Source organism: Scyliorhinus canicula, chromosome 7 (genome assembly GCF_902713615.1).
Source record: "Scyliorhinus canicula chromosome 7, sScyCan1.1, whole genome shotgun sequence".
NCBI lineage: Eukaryota > Metazoa > Chordata > Chondrichthyes > Carcharhiniformes > Scyliorhinidae > Scyliorhinus > Scyliorhinus canicula.
Genome location: NC_052152.1, coordinates 201357594 through 201378048, shown reverse-complemented (window position 1 = coordinate 201378048; position 20455 = coordinate 201357594). Strand labels below are relative to the sequence as shown.

The window sequence follows — 20455 nt, the reverse complement described above, 5'->3', positions numbered from 1 at the left end:
CTCTAGGAACCGGTTCGATATCTGGGAATCCAGGTGGCCCGGAAATGGGAGGTACTACACAAGTTAAATCTATCCCGGTTGGCAGAAACTATGGAAGACTTTAAGAGATGGGACATGCTCCCGCTATCACTGGCAGGGAGGGTACAGAGGCTGAAAATGACAGTCCTCCCCAGATTTCTGTTTGTCTTCCAGTGCCTCCCCATGTTCATCCCCAAGGCCTTTTTCAAGCAGGTGAATAAGATTATTTTGGGCTTTGTGTGGACGAGTAGAACCCCACGAGTGATGAAAGTGTTGCTGGAGCACAGTCCGGGGGGGGGGGGGGGGAGGAGGAGAGAAGGTGGGTTGGCGCTGCCGAACTTCTGCAATTATTATTAGCGGCTAATATAGCCATGATTAGGAAGTGGGTAGTGAGGGAGGGGTCGGCATGGGAGGTGATGGAGGCGACATCATGTAAAGACACCAGCTTGGGAGCATTGGTAACGGCACCTCTGCCGTTCTCGCCGGCCCAATACTCCACAAGTCCAGTGGTCGTGGCGGCTCTGAGGATCTGGGGGCAATGGAGGAGATATAAGAGAGTGGGGGGAGCATCGATTTGGACCCCGATTTATATTAACCACAGGTTTGACCCGGGTAGGCTAGATGGCGGGTTCCCGAGGTGGCAGGGGGCAGGAATTGGAAGGATGGGGGATCTATTTATAGATGGGAGATTTCCCAGCTTGAAAGCTTTGGAGGATAAATTTAAATTGCCAGCAGGGAATGGTTTTAGGTATTTGCAAGTGCGAGACTTCCTGAGAAAACAGGTGCCAGCCTTTCCGCTGTTGCCGCCATGGGGGATACAGGATAGAGTAGTTTCCAGTACCTGGGTGGGAGAGGGAAAGGTAAAGGATATTTACCAGGAGCTTTCAGAGGCTGAGGAAACTCCGGTGGAGGAGCTTAAGGGCAAGTGGGAGGAGGAGCTAGGAGGAGAGATAGAGGCGGGTCTGTGGGTGGATTCCCTAAGCAGGATTAATGCCTCATCATGTGCCAGGCTTAGCCTGATACAATTTAAGGTAGTCCACTGGGCACACATGACAGCGGCTAGGATGAGTAAGTTTTTCGGGGAAGAGTATAGGCGGGCGAGGTGCGCAGGAAGCCCAGTAAATCATGTCCACATGTTTTGGGCATGCACGAAGCTTAGAGGGTTTTGGCAGGATTTTGCTAAGGCAATGTCCATGGCACTAAATACAATGGGGGTGCCAAGTCCGGAGGTAGCGATCTTTTGAATGTTGGAAGATCCGGGGGTTCAGGGGGCGAAAGAGGCCGACTCCCTGGTAGCCCGGAGACGGATCTTATTAATGTGGAGGGACTCGAAGCCCCCGACTGTAGAGACCTGGGTTAGTGACATGGCTGGGTTTCTCAGTCTCGAGAAGATAAAGTTTGCCTCAAGAGGGTCAATGTTAGGGTTCTCCTGGAGGAGGCAGCCGTTTGTTGACTTTCTCTGGGAAAATTAAAATGTCAGCGGGAGGCGGGCGGATTGTTGTATGGTTGAGGTGCGGGAAGATTGGGCTGGGGGGAGGGGGGGGGGGTAATGTTTATTTTACCATGTTTACATAGAACATAAGAGTGCAGAAGGAGGCCATTCAGCCCATCGGGTCTGCACAAACCCACTTAAGCCCCCACTTCCACCCTATCACCGTAACCCAATAACCCCTCCTAACCTTTTGTGGTCACTAAGGGCAATTTAGCACGGCCAATCCACCTAACCTGCATGCCTTTGGATTGTTTGAGGAAACCGGAGCACCCGGAGGAAACCCACGCAGACATGGGGAGAACGTGCAGACTCCGCACAGACAGTGACTCAGCGGGGAATCGACCCTGGTGCTGTGAGGCCACAGTGCTACCGTGCTCCCCACAGAACCAAATTAATTTCAAATACCGTAATAAAATATTATTTTTTAAAAAAGAGTCCAGGAGAATATGAAGCACCTTGCACTTATTATCCCCAGTGGGACTCACAAGAGCCAAAGGACTTTATTGTTCACCTCAGTGGTGCCATTCTTCCAAACATTTTGCTCATAGCGTTACAGCGCAGTCAAGGGGGAGTGGAAGCTTGCTACTGGACGTGGTTTCTCATGCTGGGTGAGTGAAAGATAGGTGGCGAGTCCCAAAATATTAAGAAAGGGACGGCGCTGTTATCCCATCCAAGCTTCTTTAGACCTCCCCTGCTCGTCTCCGAATAGTGCCAGGGGATTTGATGCGTCCACCTGAGCTGACAAACAGTGCCTCAGTCTAACATCTCATCCAAACGCAGCATCGCCAACAATGTAGCATTCCTTCGTACTACACCGAGCTGTCAGCCTACGTTACCCACTCGCGTCTCAGGATGGAGATCAAATTCAATTCCGTCTAACTCAAACAAACGAGTGCCACTGGGGCAACTCGAAGAGATATCTACTCCTGCATTCAAAGACAGCACAATGAAATATTCCAAAACATATTTAGCACTTTGTACTGAAAATCACTTTCAGTTAGAGGAATGTGATGAATTCACTGACAGTGAGACCCACTGAAGGAATAACAAGCAGTCAAGAGCACGCTAAATGGCAATGAATAAATACTGATTTGTGAACACACATCTTTAATGTCATAAAGCGTCCCATGTGCTTGAGAGGATCGTCATAGAAAACCTGACCTGGAAATATTAGGCTGAAGGGGAAGGTTTTACAAAGTGCCTTTAAAGGGGGAAAGAAAGAGATGGAGGGGTTTATGGCAGTAATTCCACAGCTTTGGGCCCACATGCAAACATACGAAATAGGAGCAAAAGTGGGCGATGCAACCGTGGTCAATCTGTTTGTCTTTGATCTACCCCCAGCTAACTTTTGATTCCCTTGCCCAACATGAATCTACCTACCTCTGCCTTAAAAATGTTTGGTGATCCCGCTTCCATCGCCTTCTAAGACAGGGTTTCAAAGTCGCACAACCCTCAGAAACAAATTCTCCTCATCTCCGACCTAAAATGGCGACCCGTAATTTTAAAAGTGTCAACTAATTCTGAACTGACCCACAAGAGGAAACAACCTTTCCCCATCCACCTTGTTAAGACAGGGTCTTAGAACATAGAACAGTACAGCACAGAACAGGCCCTTCGGCCCTCGATGTTGTGCCGAGCAATGATCACCCTACTTAAACCCACGTAACCCGTATACCCGCAACCCAACAATCCCCCCCATTAACCTTACACTACGGGCAATTTAGCATCCTTCAATCAAGTCACCCCTCACTCTTTAAACTCCAGAGGTAACAAGACCATTCTGCACAACCTTACCTGCACAATCTGCTCATTTCAGGTATCAATGTAGGCACGGCAGCACAGTGCCCCTTACTGTCCAGGGATGTGCAGGTTAGGTGGGGATTGTGCAGGAAACTGGGCCTAGGAGCGACTCTCTCAAAGAGTCAGTGCAAACCCAATGGGCCCAATTGCCTCCTTCTGCACTGTAGGGATTCTATGACTTCTAGTAAATCTCCTTTAAACTACCTCCAATGCATTTACATCCTTCCTTAAATAAGGAGACTTACACTGCACACAAGATTTGAGATTCGCTACTTGATAGCTGATGGCACAGCTGCCAACTTTGGGACAAAATAATCTGAGGACATTAAAGAGGTCAGAATTGGATCAATGCAGAGTTCTCAGATGCTAGGGCTGAAGAATGTTAGAGATAGGGGCAAGCTTGTGGAAGAAATAGAACACGAGGATGAGTATGCAGGGACCAGTATGAATACATTGGCAGTCAACAAACTTACATTCACCAACATCACTATTACTTTAATCTAATCAATTAATCTAACTATAAATACAAGATTCCGAGGGGGCTTGACAGAGCAAATGCTGAATGGTTGTTTCCCCACTTTGGAGGGGGAGAAATCATGAACGAGGGGACACAGTTTAAAAGTAAAGGGTCTCCCATTTGAAACGGAGAGGAGGAGGAATTTAATCTCTCAAAGGGTTGATGACTTTGGAATTCTCTTCCACAGAGAGCAGTGGAGGCTGGGTCCGCGATTATATTCAAGGTGGAGACAGACTTTGGATTGACAAGGGAGTCAAGGGTTATGGGGGGCAGGCAGGGAAGTGAAGTAAAGGCCACAGTCAGATCAGTCATGGTCTTATATTTTTTTAATAATAATCTTTACTATCACAAGTAGGCTTACATTAACATTGCAATGAAGTTACTGTGAAAAGCCCCTAGTCGCCACATTCCGGCGCCTGCTCGGGTACACAGAGGGAGAATTCAGGATGTCCAATTCACTTAACAGCGCGTCTTTCGGGACTTGTGGGAGGAAACCGGAGCACCCGGAGGAAACCCACGCAGACACGGGGAGAACGTGCAGACTCCACACAGAGTGACCCAAGCTGGGAATCGAACCTGGGACCATGGAGCCATGAAGCAACAGTGCTAACCACTGTGCTGCCGCATTGAATGGTGGAGCCGGCACAAAGGGCCGAATGGCCTATTCCTGCTCCGACTTCTCATGATCTTATGAAATCGGACAAAGTTCCCACACCAACTCTGCCTAGTGGCCCCTGCGGGAATCTGCATGCATGCACAGTGCACATTGTAAGGCAGCTCCCCATGCTCAATTTGCCTGCACAGAGCCGCCATCTGGGCTCAGAGGAGGTCATTCGAGGCTGATGATAAAACTCAGCCAGGATCAGCGCCTTCAGGGATGGAGGGAGAGAAATGCAAAAGGAATTAAATGAAACCGTCTGCTATTTCCACTTGTCATTTTACTTAACAAACTGACAGGGTTTTAATACAGTCTTGCAACAATACTTCAAGAATCACAATAGTTGAACATTAACGGCAGCTTTGAGCATCCGGAGGGAATTCACGGATGTATTAATCATCACCACAGCAGTTCCCTCATGACATTTCGATATTTTCTCAGCATTGGCTAAACGTGCAATCCAAAACAGACAACTCCCTCGCAGTGCATTTACACTTCTACCACTGCCCTGCCGCAATCGTTTGAAATGGTTGAGGGAGGGCATGAAGATGGATTAGGCAATTTTTTTGTTGTTGGACCTTTTAATCATTCTGAAGTGCTGGCCCGTGTCGATTGATATAACTGGATGCTGCCTGCAGCTCAGCAATCACTTTCACAACCAAGTGGTTCCCCCATTGTGAGTAACAAAAGCCATTTTAAATATAGTCTGATTTTAATAAGAGAGACTGCTGAGTCACGCAAAGGATGCTTCTCATTGTCTGCACGGGAGACCTCTGACTGACAATAATCTATTTCAATCTATTTTCTCCTTAAGGAAGGCCAGGCAATGTGAAGTAACAGTCATCCGTGGCACAAGGAGAACCACACCAATGCTGGAAGGGCGATAACCTTTGCTATGGCTAAAAACTTGCATTTATATAGCTTCTTCCACAACCCATCCCATGTTGCGTTAGAGCCAGGGATGCGTTTTAATCATGCAGACACTGTTGAAACAGAAGCGCTGCAGCCAATGTGCGCACAGCAAGTTCCCATTAATCGGAACGAGAAATTAGCAGATAATCTGCTTTAGTGTGGTCAGTTGAGGGATAAATATTGGCCGGGGAGAACTTTCACATCCACCCAATAGAAGGTGGGGTCCTTGCTTCAACATTTCACTCAATAAGATAGCACCTCAGAAAGTGCAGCATTTCCTCTGTACTCCTTCAGCGATCACTCGCTAACAAATATGATTGTCCACTAAGAAACTCTGTGTTACTGGTCAAGGGTCCTGTGGTTCCTTGTGTGGTTGATGAGCCCGATCCTAGAGTGGCATCTCCGACTGCATACTCGGTATGTCTTTCCAGAAGGTGGGATTGGTCCTTGGATTCTAGATCGCTGGTATTCCTTTCCCAGGTTCATTTTCCGGGCCTTCTGTTGCCGTCGGGTATCCTCAAAGAATTCTGTCCCTTCAACCAGGAGGTTCCTCCAAGACCCTTTGAGCAAGGCATTGATGTCTATGTTGCATTTCATGGGATAAGCCTTCCTTTGAGGGAGGGCATGAAGATGGACTTCCTTTGTCGCCCTCTTATTTGGGAGCCTTCCTCGAGTTGGGAAGAAACGATTTGCTTTGGCAGTCGGGACTGCAGCATCCCAAGCACATGGCCGGCCCAGTGGAATAGTTTCAGGGTGATTATAGCCTCAATGCTCTTGGCTCCTTTGAGAGCGCTGATGTTAGCACGCCTGTCCTCCCAGCTCATGTGGAGAATCCATTTCAGACAGCATTGATGTACCTCTCCAGGGCCTTGAGGCAGCGTCAGTATGTAGTCCAAGTTTCTGAGTCGTATAGAAGAATTGGGAGGACGAATGCTTTGTACATGAGGATTTTGGTGTCAACATGGATGTCGCAGTTGTCAAAGACTTTAGGTGTCTGAAGGTGACGCTCGCGGATTGGATATGATGTAGGAGCGCCGCATCGATGTCAGCCTTAAGAGGAGAGGTGGCGCCCCAGAAAGGGGAAATGTTCCACATTTGGTAGGGTTTCTCTGTTGATTTCGATGGAGGGAGACCGGATCGTGCCCTGGAGTGGGTTGGTAAAGCACTTGAGATATACTGAGGTTGAGGCCGATTCTTTGGCATGCTTCCGCGAAGGTGTCAAGCATGGCTTGGAGATTCTATTCTGAGAGAGTGGAGATGGCAATATCATCCGCATGCTGAAGCTCCATGAGTAACATCAGTGTCGTTTTCTTCTTGAATTTCAATGGGTTGAGGTTGAAAAGTTCTCAGTCCATTCTGTTCACTCCACTAGGAAGCTTGTCCATGACAAGGTGAAGTCAGTAGCGATGAAGATGAAGAAAAGGGATGGGGCGAGGACACATACCTGCTCAACTCTAGTCTTGACCTCAAAAGTTCTGCCTTAATCGCAAAGGTTCTGTCTTATTCCCATCGGTGAGGACTATCACCAACATCTTGTCATGGAGTCGGCAGAGGATATTGATGAATTTCTGGACCGCCAGCCTTTGACAGGGTCTTCCATAGCACTTCCTGATTTACTGAGTCAAAAGCTTTGCTTAGATCAATGAAGGCCAGCTGGTGCGGTTAATGTTACTCCTGGCATTTGTTTTGAAGTTGCCCAGCAGTGAAAATCATGTCTGCTCTTCCAGTTTGGTCGGTAACATAGAACATAGAACAGTAAAGCACAGAACAGGCCCTTCGGCCCTCAATGTTGTGCCGAGCCATGATCACCCTACTCAAACCCACGTATCCACCCTATACCCGTAACCCAACAACCCCCCCCTTAACCTTACTTTTATTAGGACACTACGGGCAATTTATCATGGCCAATCCACCTAACCCGCACATCTTTGGACTGTGGGAGGAAACCGGAGCACCCGGAGGAAACCCACGCACACAGGGGGAGGACATGCAGACTCCACACAGACAGTGACCCAGCCGGGAATCGAACCTGGGACCCTGGAGCTGTGAAGCATTTATGCTAACCACCATGCTACCCTGCTGCCACACTGGTATTCTGGAAGGACTGGAAGAAGGTGGATTTCGGGCGATGATCTTCAAGGTGATGGAGAGTAGGGAGATACCTCAGTAGTTCCCACAGTCCACTTTGTCTCCTTTCTTGAAGATGGTAACAATGATGACATCCCAGAGGTCGGCAGGTATTTCTTCTCTACCCCAGATTTTCAGGAAAAGTTGATGGAGATGATAGATGATCTCTTCTCCAAGTTTGAAAACCTCCGCTGGAATTCCGTCCAATTCTGTGGATTTTCCATTCTTCAGTGTGTTTAATGGTGGCTTCGACATCACCCACGCTTGGGTCAACTTTGATGGGTAGTTGGGGGATTTCCTAGAGCACGTCCTCATCTATAATTGTGTTGCGGTTTAGGAGTTCTTTGAAGTGTTCTCTCCATCAAAGGCCAATACATTCTCTGTCTTTCGAGAGTTCCCTCCGCACCGGTTTGAGGCAGAGGGTGTTGGGTCCATAGATTGCCTTGGTGGCACCGAAAAAGCCCTGGGTGCCATGCCTGCTGGTGGGGAGTTGCAGCTCCTTAGATTTCTCAGTCCACCATTGGTTCTTGATTTCCCCAATTCTTCTTTGTACCTCCACCGACCTTTGTACCTACCGAGATGGATCCATTGGTTCAACATTTCATCCAATAGACAGCAATCCCTCCGTGCTACGGAAAATAACTCTAGACATTGTGCTCAGGTCTCTGGAGTGTGGTAATTCCTATCTGTTACCAGACTCGGGTACAACTTAACATGACACAAGCAAGAGACCAAAAGAGAGTACCCATTATATTTTTTCCAATTAAAGGGCATTAAGAGTAGCCAATCCACCTGCACATTTTTTGGGTTGTGGGGGTGAGACCCATGCAGACACGGGGAGAATGTACAAACTCTACACAGACAGTGACCCGGGGCCGGGATCGAACCCGGGTTCTCAGCGGTGTGAGGCAGCAGTGCTAACCACTGCGCCGCCGTGCCACCCCATATTTAAATATTTATGATGTGATCATGCATTAATATCTAGCACTCTATACTCGAGGACAGGGACAGGAGGAGGCCATTCAGCCCCTCAAGTTTGATCCACCATTTGATTAGATCATTGATGATCTCTATCCATCAGCCTGGTTTCTGTAACCCTTAATATCCTTGCCGAACAAAAAACAATCAATTTCAGATTTGAAATTTTCATTGGACACCCAGGCTCAGCATCATTTTGAGAGAGACAGCTCAGATTTTCAGTGCCGGTTGTTTGACGAAGTGCCTCCTGGCATCACCTCCTGAAGGGCCTAGTTCTAAATTTAAGGTTTTCCCCCCTAATTCTGGACTCTCCCATCATAGGAAACAGTTTCTCTCTTCATCCATCCTTTCAAATACTTTAATCTTCAGTTAGATCACCCTTAAGCTTCTATACTTGAACAAATACAAGCATTGTCCAATCAGAAGTAGGACTCGCTGTCCACACTCGTCCAGTCGAGGTGTGATGAGAAGAACGGGCGCTGGAACGAGCCTCGGAGCGAGGGGACCTCGGGAGATGGGGGAGCCATCTAGCACAGACCAAAGCGTGAGAAAGAGAGGGGTAAGTGTGTGAGAGAGAGTGTGGGGTGAGTGTGAGCGCGCACGTGAGAGAGGTGGGTGGCGGGGGAGAGAGAGAGAGAGAGAGGGATAGAGAGGGGGAGAGGGGGATAGAGAGAGGGGGATAGAGGGATAGAGAGAGGGGGAGTGAGTGAGAGACGGGGAAGAGAAAGAGAGGGGTGAGTGAGTGAGAGAATATGAGAGTCAGTTTTGCAGCATTACTCCTCCCATTAAACATGACAGAAGGCAAGACTTAATTATTTGTTCAGAAGAGAAGAGAACTTTGACGTTACACACTCCTAAAGGGGTCATTTTAAGGAGTCATGGGAGGGTGACTTGCCTGGGGGTTAATGCGAGGGGGGGGTCATGTAGCTGGTGACTGTATTTGTGACTGTGTGCACTTTCTCATTCCTAATATATGCATAGACATAGCTAGAAAAGACTTGGATACATTTGAATTCTGTGTTTGCACCTATTTTGCAGCAAAAAAAAGGGGCGTTGACACAGATTGTTTGGGGTTTCATGATGCATCTGGGAGGTCACGAGGGGTTCCTCAGCTCGGAAAGCTGGGAAACCCTGCTCTCGGAGGTGACCTGTCAGAGGTCTTTAAAATAATGATATAATTTCAAAGAGTCGACATAGAGACGATGGGCGGAGTGCCCCCAAGCCCCGGCAGGGGGTGGGGAGGGGGAAGACAGAAGAGCCAAAAATCAGGCCTGCCATGGCAAATTGGGTGAATCACGGGAGGCGGGCATGAAACGCATTTGCCACCTGCTAATGGATGCAGAAGGTCTGACCACCCACATTTGATTCTCCGTGCCGCCAGCAGTAAACACATCGCGGTTGATGGACCCCAGAACACCATGGTGGTGGGTGGAGGGGAACGTGTGCAGGTGGGCCATCCCGATTCATAGAACATAGAACAGTACACCACAGAACAGGCCCTTCGGCCCTCGATGTTGTGCCGAGCATTGTCTCTCAAGCTATCCCACTCCCTGTCATTCTGGTGTTATGCAGGAGGTTAATCTTTAACCCCCGATGTAGACAGGAGGGCGGGTTTAAATTATTGTAAATGAGCTATTGGAGCCTCATTGTCGCCCGGCCGCAGAATGTTCCTGGAGATCCACCTTCATTTTCAGGGGGTCCACCTTTATCAATCGTGGGTCAGCGGTGTTGGGCATCTTTTCGGTGTGGTGCCCAGAGAGGATGGCGGACCGCGTACCATCAGGTCCACGGAATACACCACAAAGCACCCGGTTGCTTAACTAATTCGATCAGCGTCGAAGATTTGCTGTGCTTTCCTCTGCAACGGGAAACACCTCGCATTCCCGCCCCTGCCAGGGGACTTGGGCCTTGATGGGAGCATCCCACCCAAAGTTTCTACTTCTGAGGGAGACTAGAGCTTGGGAGGCGGCAATATAAGATAGTAATAAATACAATAGGAAATTGGGGAGAAACCTCTTTACCCCAGCGTGTTGTGAAAATGTGGATAATGAGTTGAGGCAAATAGCACAGATACATTTATTGGTACGCTGGATAAAGTCATGAGGGAGAAAGGAATAGAGGAATATGTGAACAGGATTGGATGAAAAAGGGTTGGAGGAGGCTCGTGTGGAGTGTAAACCTCAGCATGGATTTGCTAGGCCAAAATGGTCTGCTTCTGAAATGTAAATTATTCTATGTAAATCTACGTAAGGTCCTCTGCTATCCTGTTCTCTCCTCACCTGCCAGTCCCTCTCATTAATGGGGATTGCTTCAGTCATTAGACAATAAAACTGTCCAAAGCTGACAGCAAAGCCAGTCTTTCACACCTTGCATCAATATCCTGCTAAATCATTCATATTGCCACAGCAACAATGGAGACATAGCCTCCTAAGGATATAAGGGCTGTCAGCTAGTTGCCAGAGCCGAGGAACAATTTATACAAATTTAATTTCATTTAGTGCACAAACAAAACCTCCAATGCTGATCGTTAGATGCAATATTTATCAAAATAGGCTCTTTCTCGCCACCGGGTGTTCATTTTTCACTAGCGCATCTTTTGTATCATTAAAATTTTTTTAAATGTTTTCAATGCCTTGTTTGTGTTATTTTAGCACCGACTGTATGAAGTTTGGCACTGTATCAAAAGGGCTGAAATCACATCCTTTTCTCCCACTGTCCTGGATTCATCAATATTAATTAGAAAACCAAAACCTTGACGCACCCCCAATGGGTATATGTGAATCTGGCAACATTAGTCGGAGTCACACAGAGGAGAAGGTCTTGAGATGTGACTCCCGGAGTCGCACAGAGGAGAAGGTCTTGAGATGTGACTCCTCTTGGATGGGCTAGGGCAGCAACTGATCAGAATTGGTCTCAATGCCGTGGGCTAAAGGATATATGGGGAAAATGTCAACCACATCCTGGTCTTGATCATATGCACACGTGTACAAAAATAAGGACAAGGGAAGGCTCAGCTGTGATGCCTACCCCAGCCAACCTGCTTACCAAAACTCGCAAGCCTCACAAGGTAGGCCACTTGACCAAAGGTAAAGCAACCAGAGCACTACATTCCCATCAGGCCTTAAGGAGAGGGAGAGAATTGCTGAGGGAAGAAACACACTTTTTACTGTTGGCTTACTAGGTTAATATCCTAACTGCTGCAGTATAGAGACATACAGAGCAAAAGGTCCAAGATCAAATCTGTGGCGGGTTAGCTGATATCAAACTGCACTGAGCAAGAGGAAAGAATATATCAGCCAGAGCTCTAATTCAATCATTATCTCATGATTCCTGCTGGGCGAGGGCACAGTTAAACTCAGTGTTAGCCCACACCCTTCATTCTCCATCAAGAGTAGACATAAACAGTGGGCACTGCAGCCCTCAATTAACTAACATATCGAGGAGAGGACAAGAGGGTGGGAAGGCAAAGAAAGGCTGAATTCTTAGTCCATTAGGAAATAAAGACATTTGAACGTTTGCATCCTGTAAGACAGACTGCTGAACTAAAACTAATACCTTTAAAGTTTCTCGATTAAGCCATTAGATTGACAGCAGGATCTAGTCAGAGCTGAAATAACCCAAAGATGCCCCCTGAGGAAATGGCTATTGAACCGCCTCGAAAGCAAACCGCTCTTAAATTCTGGATTTATCTGTAGTATGCAATGATTCCATTAACAATACCGGAGGGCACCATTTAAGTACTCAGGAATCCTTGATCAACGAACCTTCATGACACAGACAGCTGAATGTAATCCTATAAAGCTACAATCTTATTACTGCAGAATTCAACATACTACCCTTATGAACTTACACAGCCCCCAGGCTGGAAAGGGCAAAGCTATGAAGCAGTGATTTAGCACTCTTATTAAAGTTTTAAGGAGGTTTCATTACAGTTGCAATTTTCTGGTGTTCTGTGTCAACAAGGTCCAATTATTCTAACGATCAGAAGAAGCAGTGAGAAAACTTGGGGCATTTGAGGCTTTGTGGCAGCCCAAGGTGCACAACTGATGCCACCTCCAGAAGCATTTCATTGGGAATTAGGGAAGGAAGAATTTGTACCCTGGTCTTTGAACCCACAAAGAAAACTACAATGAAGCAAAAAGTGTAGAACAGCACTTGAAATTTTAGGATAATAACTGAAGAAAGTACAAAAAAAGATTTACAGCGACAATACCAGAACTGAGAGATATGAATGATCAGGAAATACTCAACTAGCGCAGGCTCTTTTCTCTACAAATAATTGAAGGCCGATTGGATATAGATTTTTAAAATTATGAAGAGGTTCACTCACCTGATTAAAGGAACTATGCTACGAAAGCTAGTGATTCCAAATAAACCTGTCGGACATTAACCTAGTGTTGTGAGACCTTTTACTATCCCATTTAGCTCAGTGGTAATGCCACACAACATGATGCGAAGATGGGACTTTGTCTCCACACGGACTGTGTGGTGGTCATTTCTACCAATACTATCAAAATGAAAAATGAAAATCGCTTATTGTCACAAGTAGGCTTCAAATTAAGTTACTGTGAAAAGCCCCTAGTCGCCACATTCCAGCGCCTGTTCGGGGATGCTGGTACGGGCAGATGCATCTGTAGCAGGCAAGTTGGTGAGGATGAGGTCTGTTTTTTCCTCTTGTTGGTTCCATTTGCTGCAGTCCCAGTCTAGCAGCTATGTCATTTAAGACCTGGCCAGCTCGGTCTGTGGTGGTACTACTGAGCCACTCTTGGTGATGGACATTGAAGTCTCCCACCCAGGGTATATTCTACGCCCTTGCCATCCTCAGTGTCTCTTCCAAGTGCTGTTCAACATGGAGGAGTACAAATTCATCAGCTGATGATGGCAGGTACGTGGTAATCAGCAGGAGGTTTCCTTGCCCATGTTTAACCCGAAGCCATGAGACTTCATGAGGTCCAGAGTCGTTATTGAGGACTCCCAGAGCAAAGCCCTCCCGATTGTATACCACTGTGCCACCATCTCTGCTGGGTCTGTCTTGCTGGTGGGACAGGCCCAGAATGGCGATAGTGGTGTAAGTGATGATTCCGTGAGTATGACTAGGTCAGGCTGTTGCTTGACTAGTCTGCGAGTCAGCTCTCCCAACTTTGGCACAAACCCCCAGATGTTAGTAAGGAGGACAGGGCTGGGTTGGCCGTTGTCGTTTCCGGTTCCTGGGTCGTGCAGGGTGGTCCGTCTGGTTTCATTCTTTCTGTAGCGGTTGATTACAACTGAGTGGCTTGCTCGGCCATTTCAGAGGGCATTTAAGTGTCAACCTTGCTATGGGTCTGGAGTCATATGTAGGTCAGACCAGGTAAGGACGACAGATTTCCTTCCCAAAAGGACATTAGTGAACCAGATGTGTTTTTACCACAATGGCTTTATGGTCATCATTTAGACTTTTCATTCCGAATGTTTTGAGTTTAAATTCTACTGCCTGCTGTGGTGGGATTCGAACCTAGGCCCCCAGATTATCCTAGGTCTCTGGATTACTAGCCCAGTGACGATACCACTACGCCATCGCCTATGAGCAAGAAATGTTGGCCTTGCCAGTGATGCTCCCATCACAAAAGAACTTTTAAAAATATGATATTCTATTGGGCATTTCTGTCCTGTTCATCTCTACTCTGATGCAGGCATCTCGGTTCACTAACCCGGAATGCTACTTTTAGCCTTCAAACCATCTCATAGGAACTGTGGCAGAAGTCAGACATAATAACAGTCAGACATAATAACAGCCTTAGCATTTATTGAGCGTTCTAATGCTGAAAAGCGTGCAATCTTTCACTACAACCAGTGACAATACAGGAGAATATGCTGACCTTCTGGAAGGCTAATCAGGAAGAGATCAAACCAACAAGCTTCCTTTGCGTTCGGCAAAAGGGCTAAAAATATTCAAAGCCTTTTTTTTTTTAAATAAAGGGAAAATGACATTTATTTACAGGAAAACCTATAACAAACAGTAAAGATGTAAATTTATGTGCACTTTTCAAAGGAACGATAGACTTGGTCTACGTTACATGTATGGGAATGTGCTGCAGCGCGCTTTAATTTATTCATTCGTGGGATGTGGGATTCACTGGCAAGACCAACATTTGTTGTCTTTCTCCAATTGCTCTTGACAATCGAGTGGCCTCCTCGGCCAGCTCACAGGATAGTTTAAGGGTTAACCACATTGCAGCACGTCTGGAGTCACACGTAGACCAGACTGCGGAGGAAGAGCAGACTTCTGTCCCAAAGGACATTGTTGAAACTCAATAATGCTAATACTATCCGATTTATTTAATTCACTGAATTTAAATTCCCCAGCTGCTATGTACACTAACCCCCTGGATTACTAGTCTTGGAACATAGCAACTACATTATTGCTTCTAACTTGTTAGAAAACATCAAAGCATATGATTTTCCAAACATATCAAAGAGGTGCAAGCACTCCATCATCTGATTTGTCCAATGGTTTCACTTTGCATGTAGACCCACATGTCACTGATAGGCTGTAACGTAAATGTTGCCATAGTCCCAGGTGACAATAGGTCGCTTTCCCCTTTGAGGGGGAGAGCTGACTGGTGGCAATTTAACCTGAGGAACAGCAGACCTCAGGTGAGAGGCAAGCTTGAGCAGGCGGGGCTTCCATTAATAATCTCAGCCGGTACGGGAATTGAACAAACGCTCTATTGGCCTTGCTCTGCATCACAACCCAGCTGCCCAGCCAGAAGGAGTGGGGGAGAAACTGGATAAATGTACTGTTGGAATGGTCTATCCCTCTGTGGATGTTCAATTGGTGTATTCCAGACTGAAGTTGATAAGAGTTTTCGACACCAAGATATGGGGATAGTGCGAGAAGGCATAGTTGAGGTAGGAGATATGATTTTATTGAATGGTGGAGCTCGCTTCGGGGTGGGAGTGTTGCAAGACCACCTTCTATTTCTGTCTTTATCTTCTTTATAAGGGAGAAAGGAATAGGAGGATGCGGTGATAAGATTGAGGCTTATGTGTCACATGCACACCAGCGCTTCTACGATTCACAAACTAGTTGGGCTAAAAGGCCCATTTTATTTGCTGTAAATCCTGGGTAAACTCTGGCGAACGTCTGAAACTTAGCAATTCACAGAGAGCTTAAATATTTACAAACTTCTGCCTCCAGCACATAACCAGAGGTAGGATTTTGAAGCAAATGTTTCCTCCTGTTATTTTAACCCGCCGCTCGTAATTTGTACAAATTCACTTCAAGAAAAACCTGGTAACATCATTGCATCACAGCTTGTGGATTAAAGAGCGGGAGAATAAAAAGTTATTTTTAAAAAATCACCAATCAAAATAACTTTAAATTCTTCCTGCACACTTGTGTAAGGGAGCAGTGTGTTTGGGGCAAAAAACTAAACAAAATACAGGTAGCATTCAAAATGCCCCTCATTACAACCCCAACGCCTAAGTGCACAGAAAAATATTTTGTACAATAGCAACGTCTCTCAAAGAGCATTTATGATTTTCTTTTAAATTGGGACCATGAGATGAGGGATAATGTTAGCCAGAGCACTGGGAGAATGCCCTGTCCTTTACCAGTTGCTGTTATGGGGTCTTTAACATTGCCTCATTGGGTAACAAGGCACTAATTCAAGTTTCTCATTTGAATGACATCCCGCATCAACACAGCACTCCCCCCGATCACTACAATGGGTCAGTCCAGTCTCCCCACATGAGCCTTAAACCCTCAAAACAGGGGCGAGAGTACAATCATCTGAGGTCGGAAAATGGATTTTTTCCCCCACTATTCCTTTGTCAGAATTAATGAAATTCAACCTTTGCATTACTTACGAATTCAAAGTCACCATCCTGTGGTACCTTCCAGTTATCGGAGGAGTTCTGAAGTGCTTGTGCGTTCCGATTACTGTGACTGTTTGCCTGGTTCTCTTTCTCCTTCTGTTCAAAGTATTCCAGGAAGGATGGTTTACTTTGTTGTATGGTCTCCTCATTCCCTGTTTCGGTAAAAGAAAAAAATGGGTAGAGTTAAGAGCTGCATAGGTTGCTCACCATGGGGTTAAGAAGGTTCAATACCCAAGTTGAAGTGCACATCAACATGGCCAGAGTGTTAGCAGGGCATCCAGAGACTGATTACTCCCTACATTTTCTGCTGGTAGGCTCTCTTGCTCTCAAGGGGGTTGCGGGAAGAGGCTCTCTCTCAAAAGGGGGGGGGGGGGGGGAGAGAGGAGATAAAGAGAGGGGAGAGAAGAGAAAGTTGAACGGATGTTGCTTGAAATCCATGATCAAAATCACAGCTTCATAGTTAAAAGATGGACCCCTTTTTTACTGAGCTGGAACCTCATCAAAACATGGGATTGACTGTGAACGCCTGCTCTTTCAGACACTTTATTACAGAGATACATACTTAGAAAATAGGAGGTGGCAATTCAGCCCTTCAAGGGGTTAGCACTGCTGCTTCACAGCGGCAGGGATCCAGGTTCAATTCCAGCATTGGGTGACTGTCTGTGTGGAGTTTGCACATTCTCCCCGTGTCTGTGTGGGTTTACATTACATTAGCATTGAATATGAACAAAGTTTTGGCAGTTAACTGTTCCCTGGAAAATTCTATCTGACAACACCTCTAGCAACCAGGGACTACTTGCCAACCAATCAGCACACTCTTCTCATGTAGTATAAATTGTTGTTCCCTTTACTATTGGTATTCTTGCAACCGTTCTGATGAGTCCAAGACAAAAGCTTCAACAGCATGTCTCTTTTCTCAACAATACTCAACATCATTCCGCATGTCAACCACATTTTAAGTGAAAAAGCTTACATATTAAGCAGACATATACGTGTACTCATCAAATTCTTTTGAACATTCCTAATTTTAATTTCTTCCATTATTGGGGTCCATGCCTTCAGTTGCCTGGATTCTAGGCACTATCTTGTTCCCTAAATCTCTCTGCTTCTCTACCTTTCATTCCTTCTTCTCATTCCCTAAATCTCTCTGCTTCTCAACCTTTCATTCCTCCTTCAAGATGCAGTTTAACACCGACTTCATTGACCAAGCTTTTGAGCATCTGTTTCATTATAGCCTCTAGTGGCTTGGTGGCAAATTCTGCTTTACAATGCTCCTGTGAAACGCTTTGGGACATTTTCTAATATTAAAGGTGGTAAACAAATACAAGTTGCTATTGTTTATTAGTCTGGACGAATGCCCCCTCGATCGACAGCCACGGTTCACAAGCTACCCTGGTGATTCTAAATACTTTTTTTTAAAACTCGAGTTACCCAACAATTTGAATTAAGAGGGGCTATCGGTAATTTGAATTTTCTATAGCAATTGCCATATTATATCACTCTCCGAAATCGCTCAGAACAAGAAAATTGGAAAAATGCAGACCTTTATATCTCAGAATAAATGTGAATAAAACCCTGCAACATGGAGGGATAATCAGAAGCAGGGTAGGAACATCCTGCTATTCATTTTCTTCACCGATACAAAAGCACAACAGACACACTTGCAGAAGGGCAAATATTCAAATTTGGTCAGGAATGGGAAATGTGTCCAAAGCATACATTTTCATCCTTAAGAAAGAGAATTACTTGATATTCAATGATGGCAGCCCGAGGGCATCATCAATTCTTTATGTGCATAAATTTCCTTGGTGTTTCTGTCTGCCTCCTCACAGAGTTCAACATAAATAAAACTGAAAGCTACTTTTCCTGCAGGAGGCTTAGTCTGGTCTTTTGAAGTTATGGTGTGCAATTGAGCCAGCTCGTTTAAAGAACTTTGCAGTGCTTCCAATGAAAAGCCAGATCAACTAAAGGCAGCAGCCTGGGGCCAAGCGCTCTGGCTTATAGAATGGGCGGCAATTTGGCCCATTCTTCCTGTGCTGGTACTTTGAAAGAGCTAATAGCAAATTTCAGTGCTTCTTCATGTGAGAGGCAATCGCCACATGGAATGGACTACCAGGTTAATTGTGGGGCAAACAAAGTTGATAGCAGTGGTTGGAAAAATAATTTGTAACGGGAATGGGAGTTATATTCTGAACCATTGAGCTTCAGCAGGCCTAAACATCACCCGCATCCATTTTTAACTTGTGAACAGCTCATAGTGCTGTGAGGTGCGACATTCAGAGAGGGGGGGGGGGGTAAGAAGCAACTGAACCATTATCACACATTAGAAATGCACATCAAAGGGGTTCCCTTTCTCTAATCCTTCCACCTACTAACAATAAAAGACTGGGGATGGAGAAAAGACTATTTGACTTAACGGTTAAGAATGATTGAATTGGGCAACAGTGAGCGTGGTTCAATTGGTTCGAGAAGGCACAACATCACAAGCATGGATGGGTGAGTTGACCAATGGCAGGAATGAGGAGGCGTGGCTCTTGGAGGCCATGTGATGAAACCTCCGGGAGAACAACTAACCAGAGTTGGCGGCCCTACATAAAATGGTGGAAAACCAAGCACTAGACCACTGAGTAAAAGCTTGTGAGAGACAATGAAGTTATCGTGGCGTACAAGATAAACAAAGTGGGAACAATGGCATTTAAAATAAACTCATATTCCGCACACGGGTACGGCCTCAACCGGGGCCTTGGATTCATGTCGCATTACAGTCACCCCCCTCTATCTGGCCTGGGCGTGCGAAATCCTACCAACTGTCCTGGCTCGAGACAATTCACACCTCTTTAACCTGCAATTATCCCTCTCTCCAGTTGCTCCGTCTAGACCTGTAGACTTAATTACCTGCAAAGACTTGCAGTCAAAGTATCGTATTGCATCCTTGACTCTGTCTATATATATATATATATATATATATATATATATATATATATTTATTTTTATATATATTTATATATATGGTTCTGGAACCCACCTCTTCATTCACCCGAAAGGAGCAGTGCTCCGAAAGCTAGTGATTTGAAACAAACCTGTTGGACTTTAACCTGGTGTTCTAAGACTTCTTACTGATTGAAAATAAAGATAAGCAAACTAATTTGGATCCCAAAACTTTCCAGAAATTATATCAAAGAGGGAAGAAAGGGTTAAAGCAAGTATGAGCCTGCCTTGGTGTAGATGCACAGCTACAGGAAACAAAATTCTATGCCTCAACCATCCTGATCTCAGCTACAGAAGGGAAATATTACATTGGGGAAGATACAGGGGTTACAGAAATCAATCTAGTAAGGTAGAAAATACAATAGAGAAAATTATAGTTTATTAAAAAGTCAATATCTCGCTTGGTGAGATAATTGTGCTCATTGAGAGAGTTGAGTATTACGGCTGAATGGCGTCAGAATTGTCATGAGTGGGCCAACAAGAAAATACTAATAATAAATTTGACAGAGCAGCTTTTTTTGCAGTGAGTGGTAAACCAATTTGGAAGCCTGATGCATCGACTAAATCTAACAGCTCATCGCAAGATAACTACTGTAAGCTAAAGCTGCAAAATAAATAACTGCCCATCCCTAGCAGCATCAGCTCTTGGATTTCAGTCAAATCCAACAGTCGGTACATGGAATTAACAAGCGGCCACACGCAATGGACGTTTTCCCCACTGGAATTTTAGCCAGGTGCAATGGAACATTAAACGACGCCCTGTTCTTATCAAAATGATGCAGCAGGTTCATAGGGCTGAATGGCCTACTCTCGCGCCTAATTTGTATGTTCGCGCTATTATAGATCCTGTCCTTCCCACTTTGAGTTTCATCAAGAGAGCATTCTGAGCTGTACAAGACTACGGTGAAGTGGAAATCAGAGCAAGTACAAGAAGCAAAGACACAGCGGCGGTCAGCCGAGTTGACTTCCAGAGTGCTCAGGACAGAAGAAAATTGTATTAATCGTAACAGATCTGATAACAATTTCAAATCTGCTGCGTGATAAGCAGTGCTGAATTTTGAACGCACAGTTTCAGAAATTGGGGACAGTAAACCATTCCGGAACCATG

General features: G+C 45.7%; 1 protein-coding gene across 1 annotated transcript in view; it reads right to left on the bottom strand.

Moving 5' to 3' along the window:
- LOC119969163 (serine/threonine-protein kinase 3/4) overlaps window positions 1–20455 on the bottom strand; it is a 155179-nt gene that overhangs the window by 31406 nt on the left and 103318 nt on the right. Inside the window, exon 9 of the mRNA XM_038802390.1 lies at window positions 16351–16511. Within this exon, the coding sequence (XP_038658318.1) occupies window positions 16351–16511 (161 nt within the window). The remainder of the gene's footprint in view (window positions 1–16350; window positions 16512–20455) is intronic.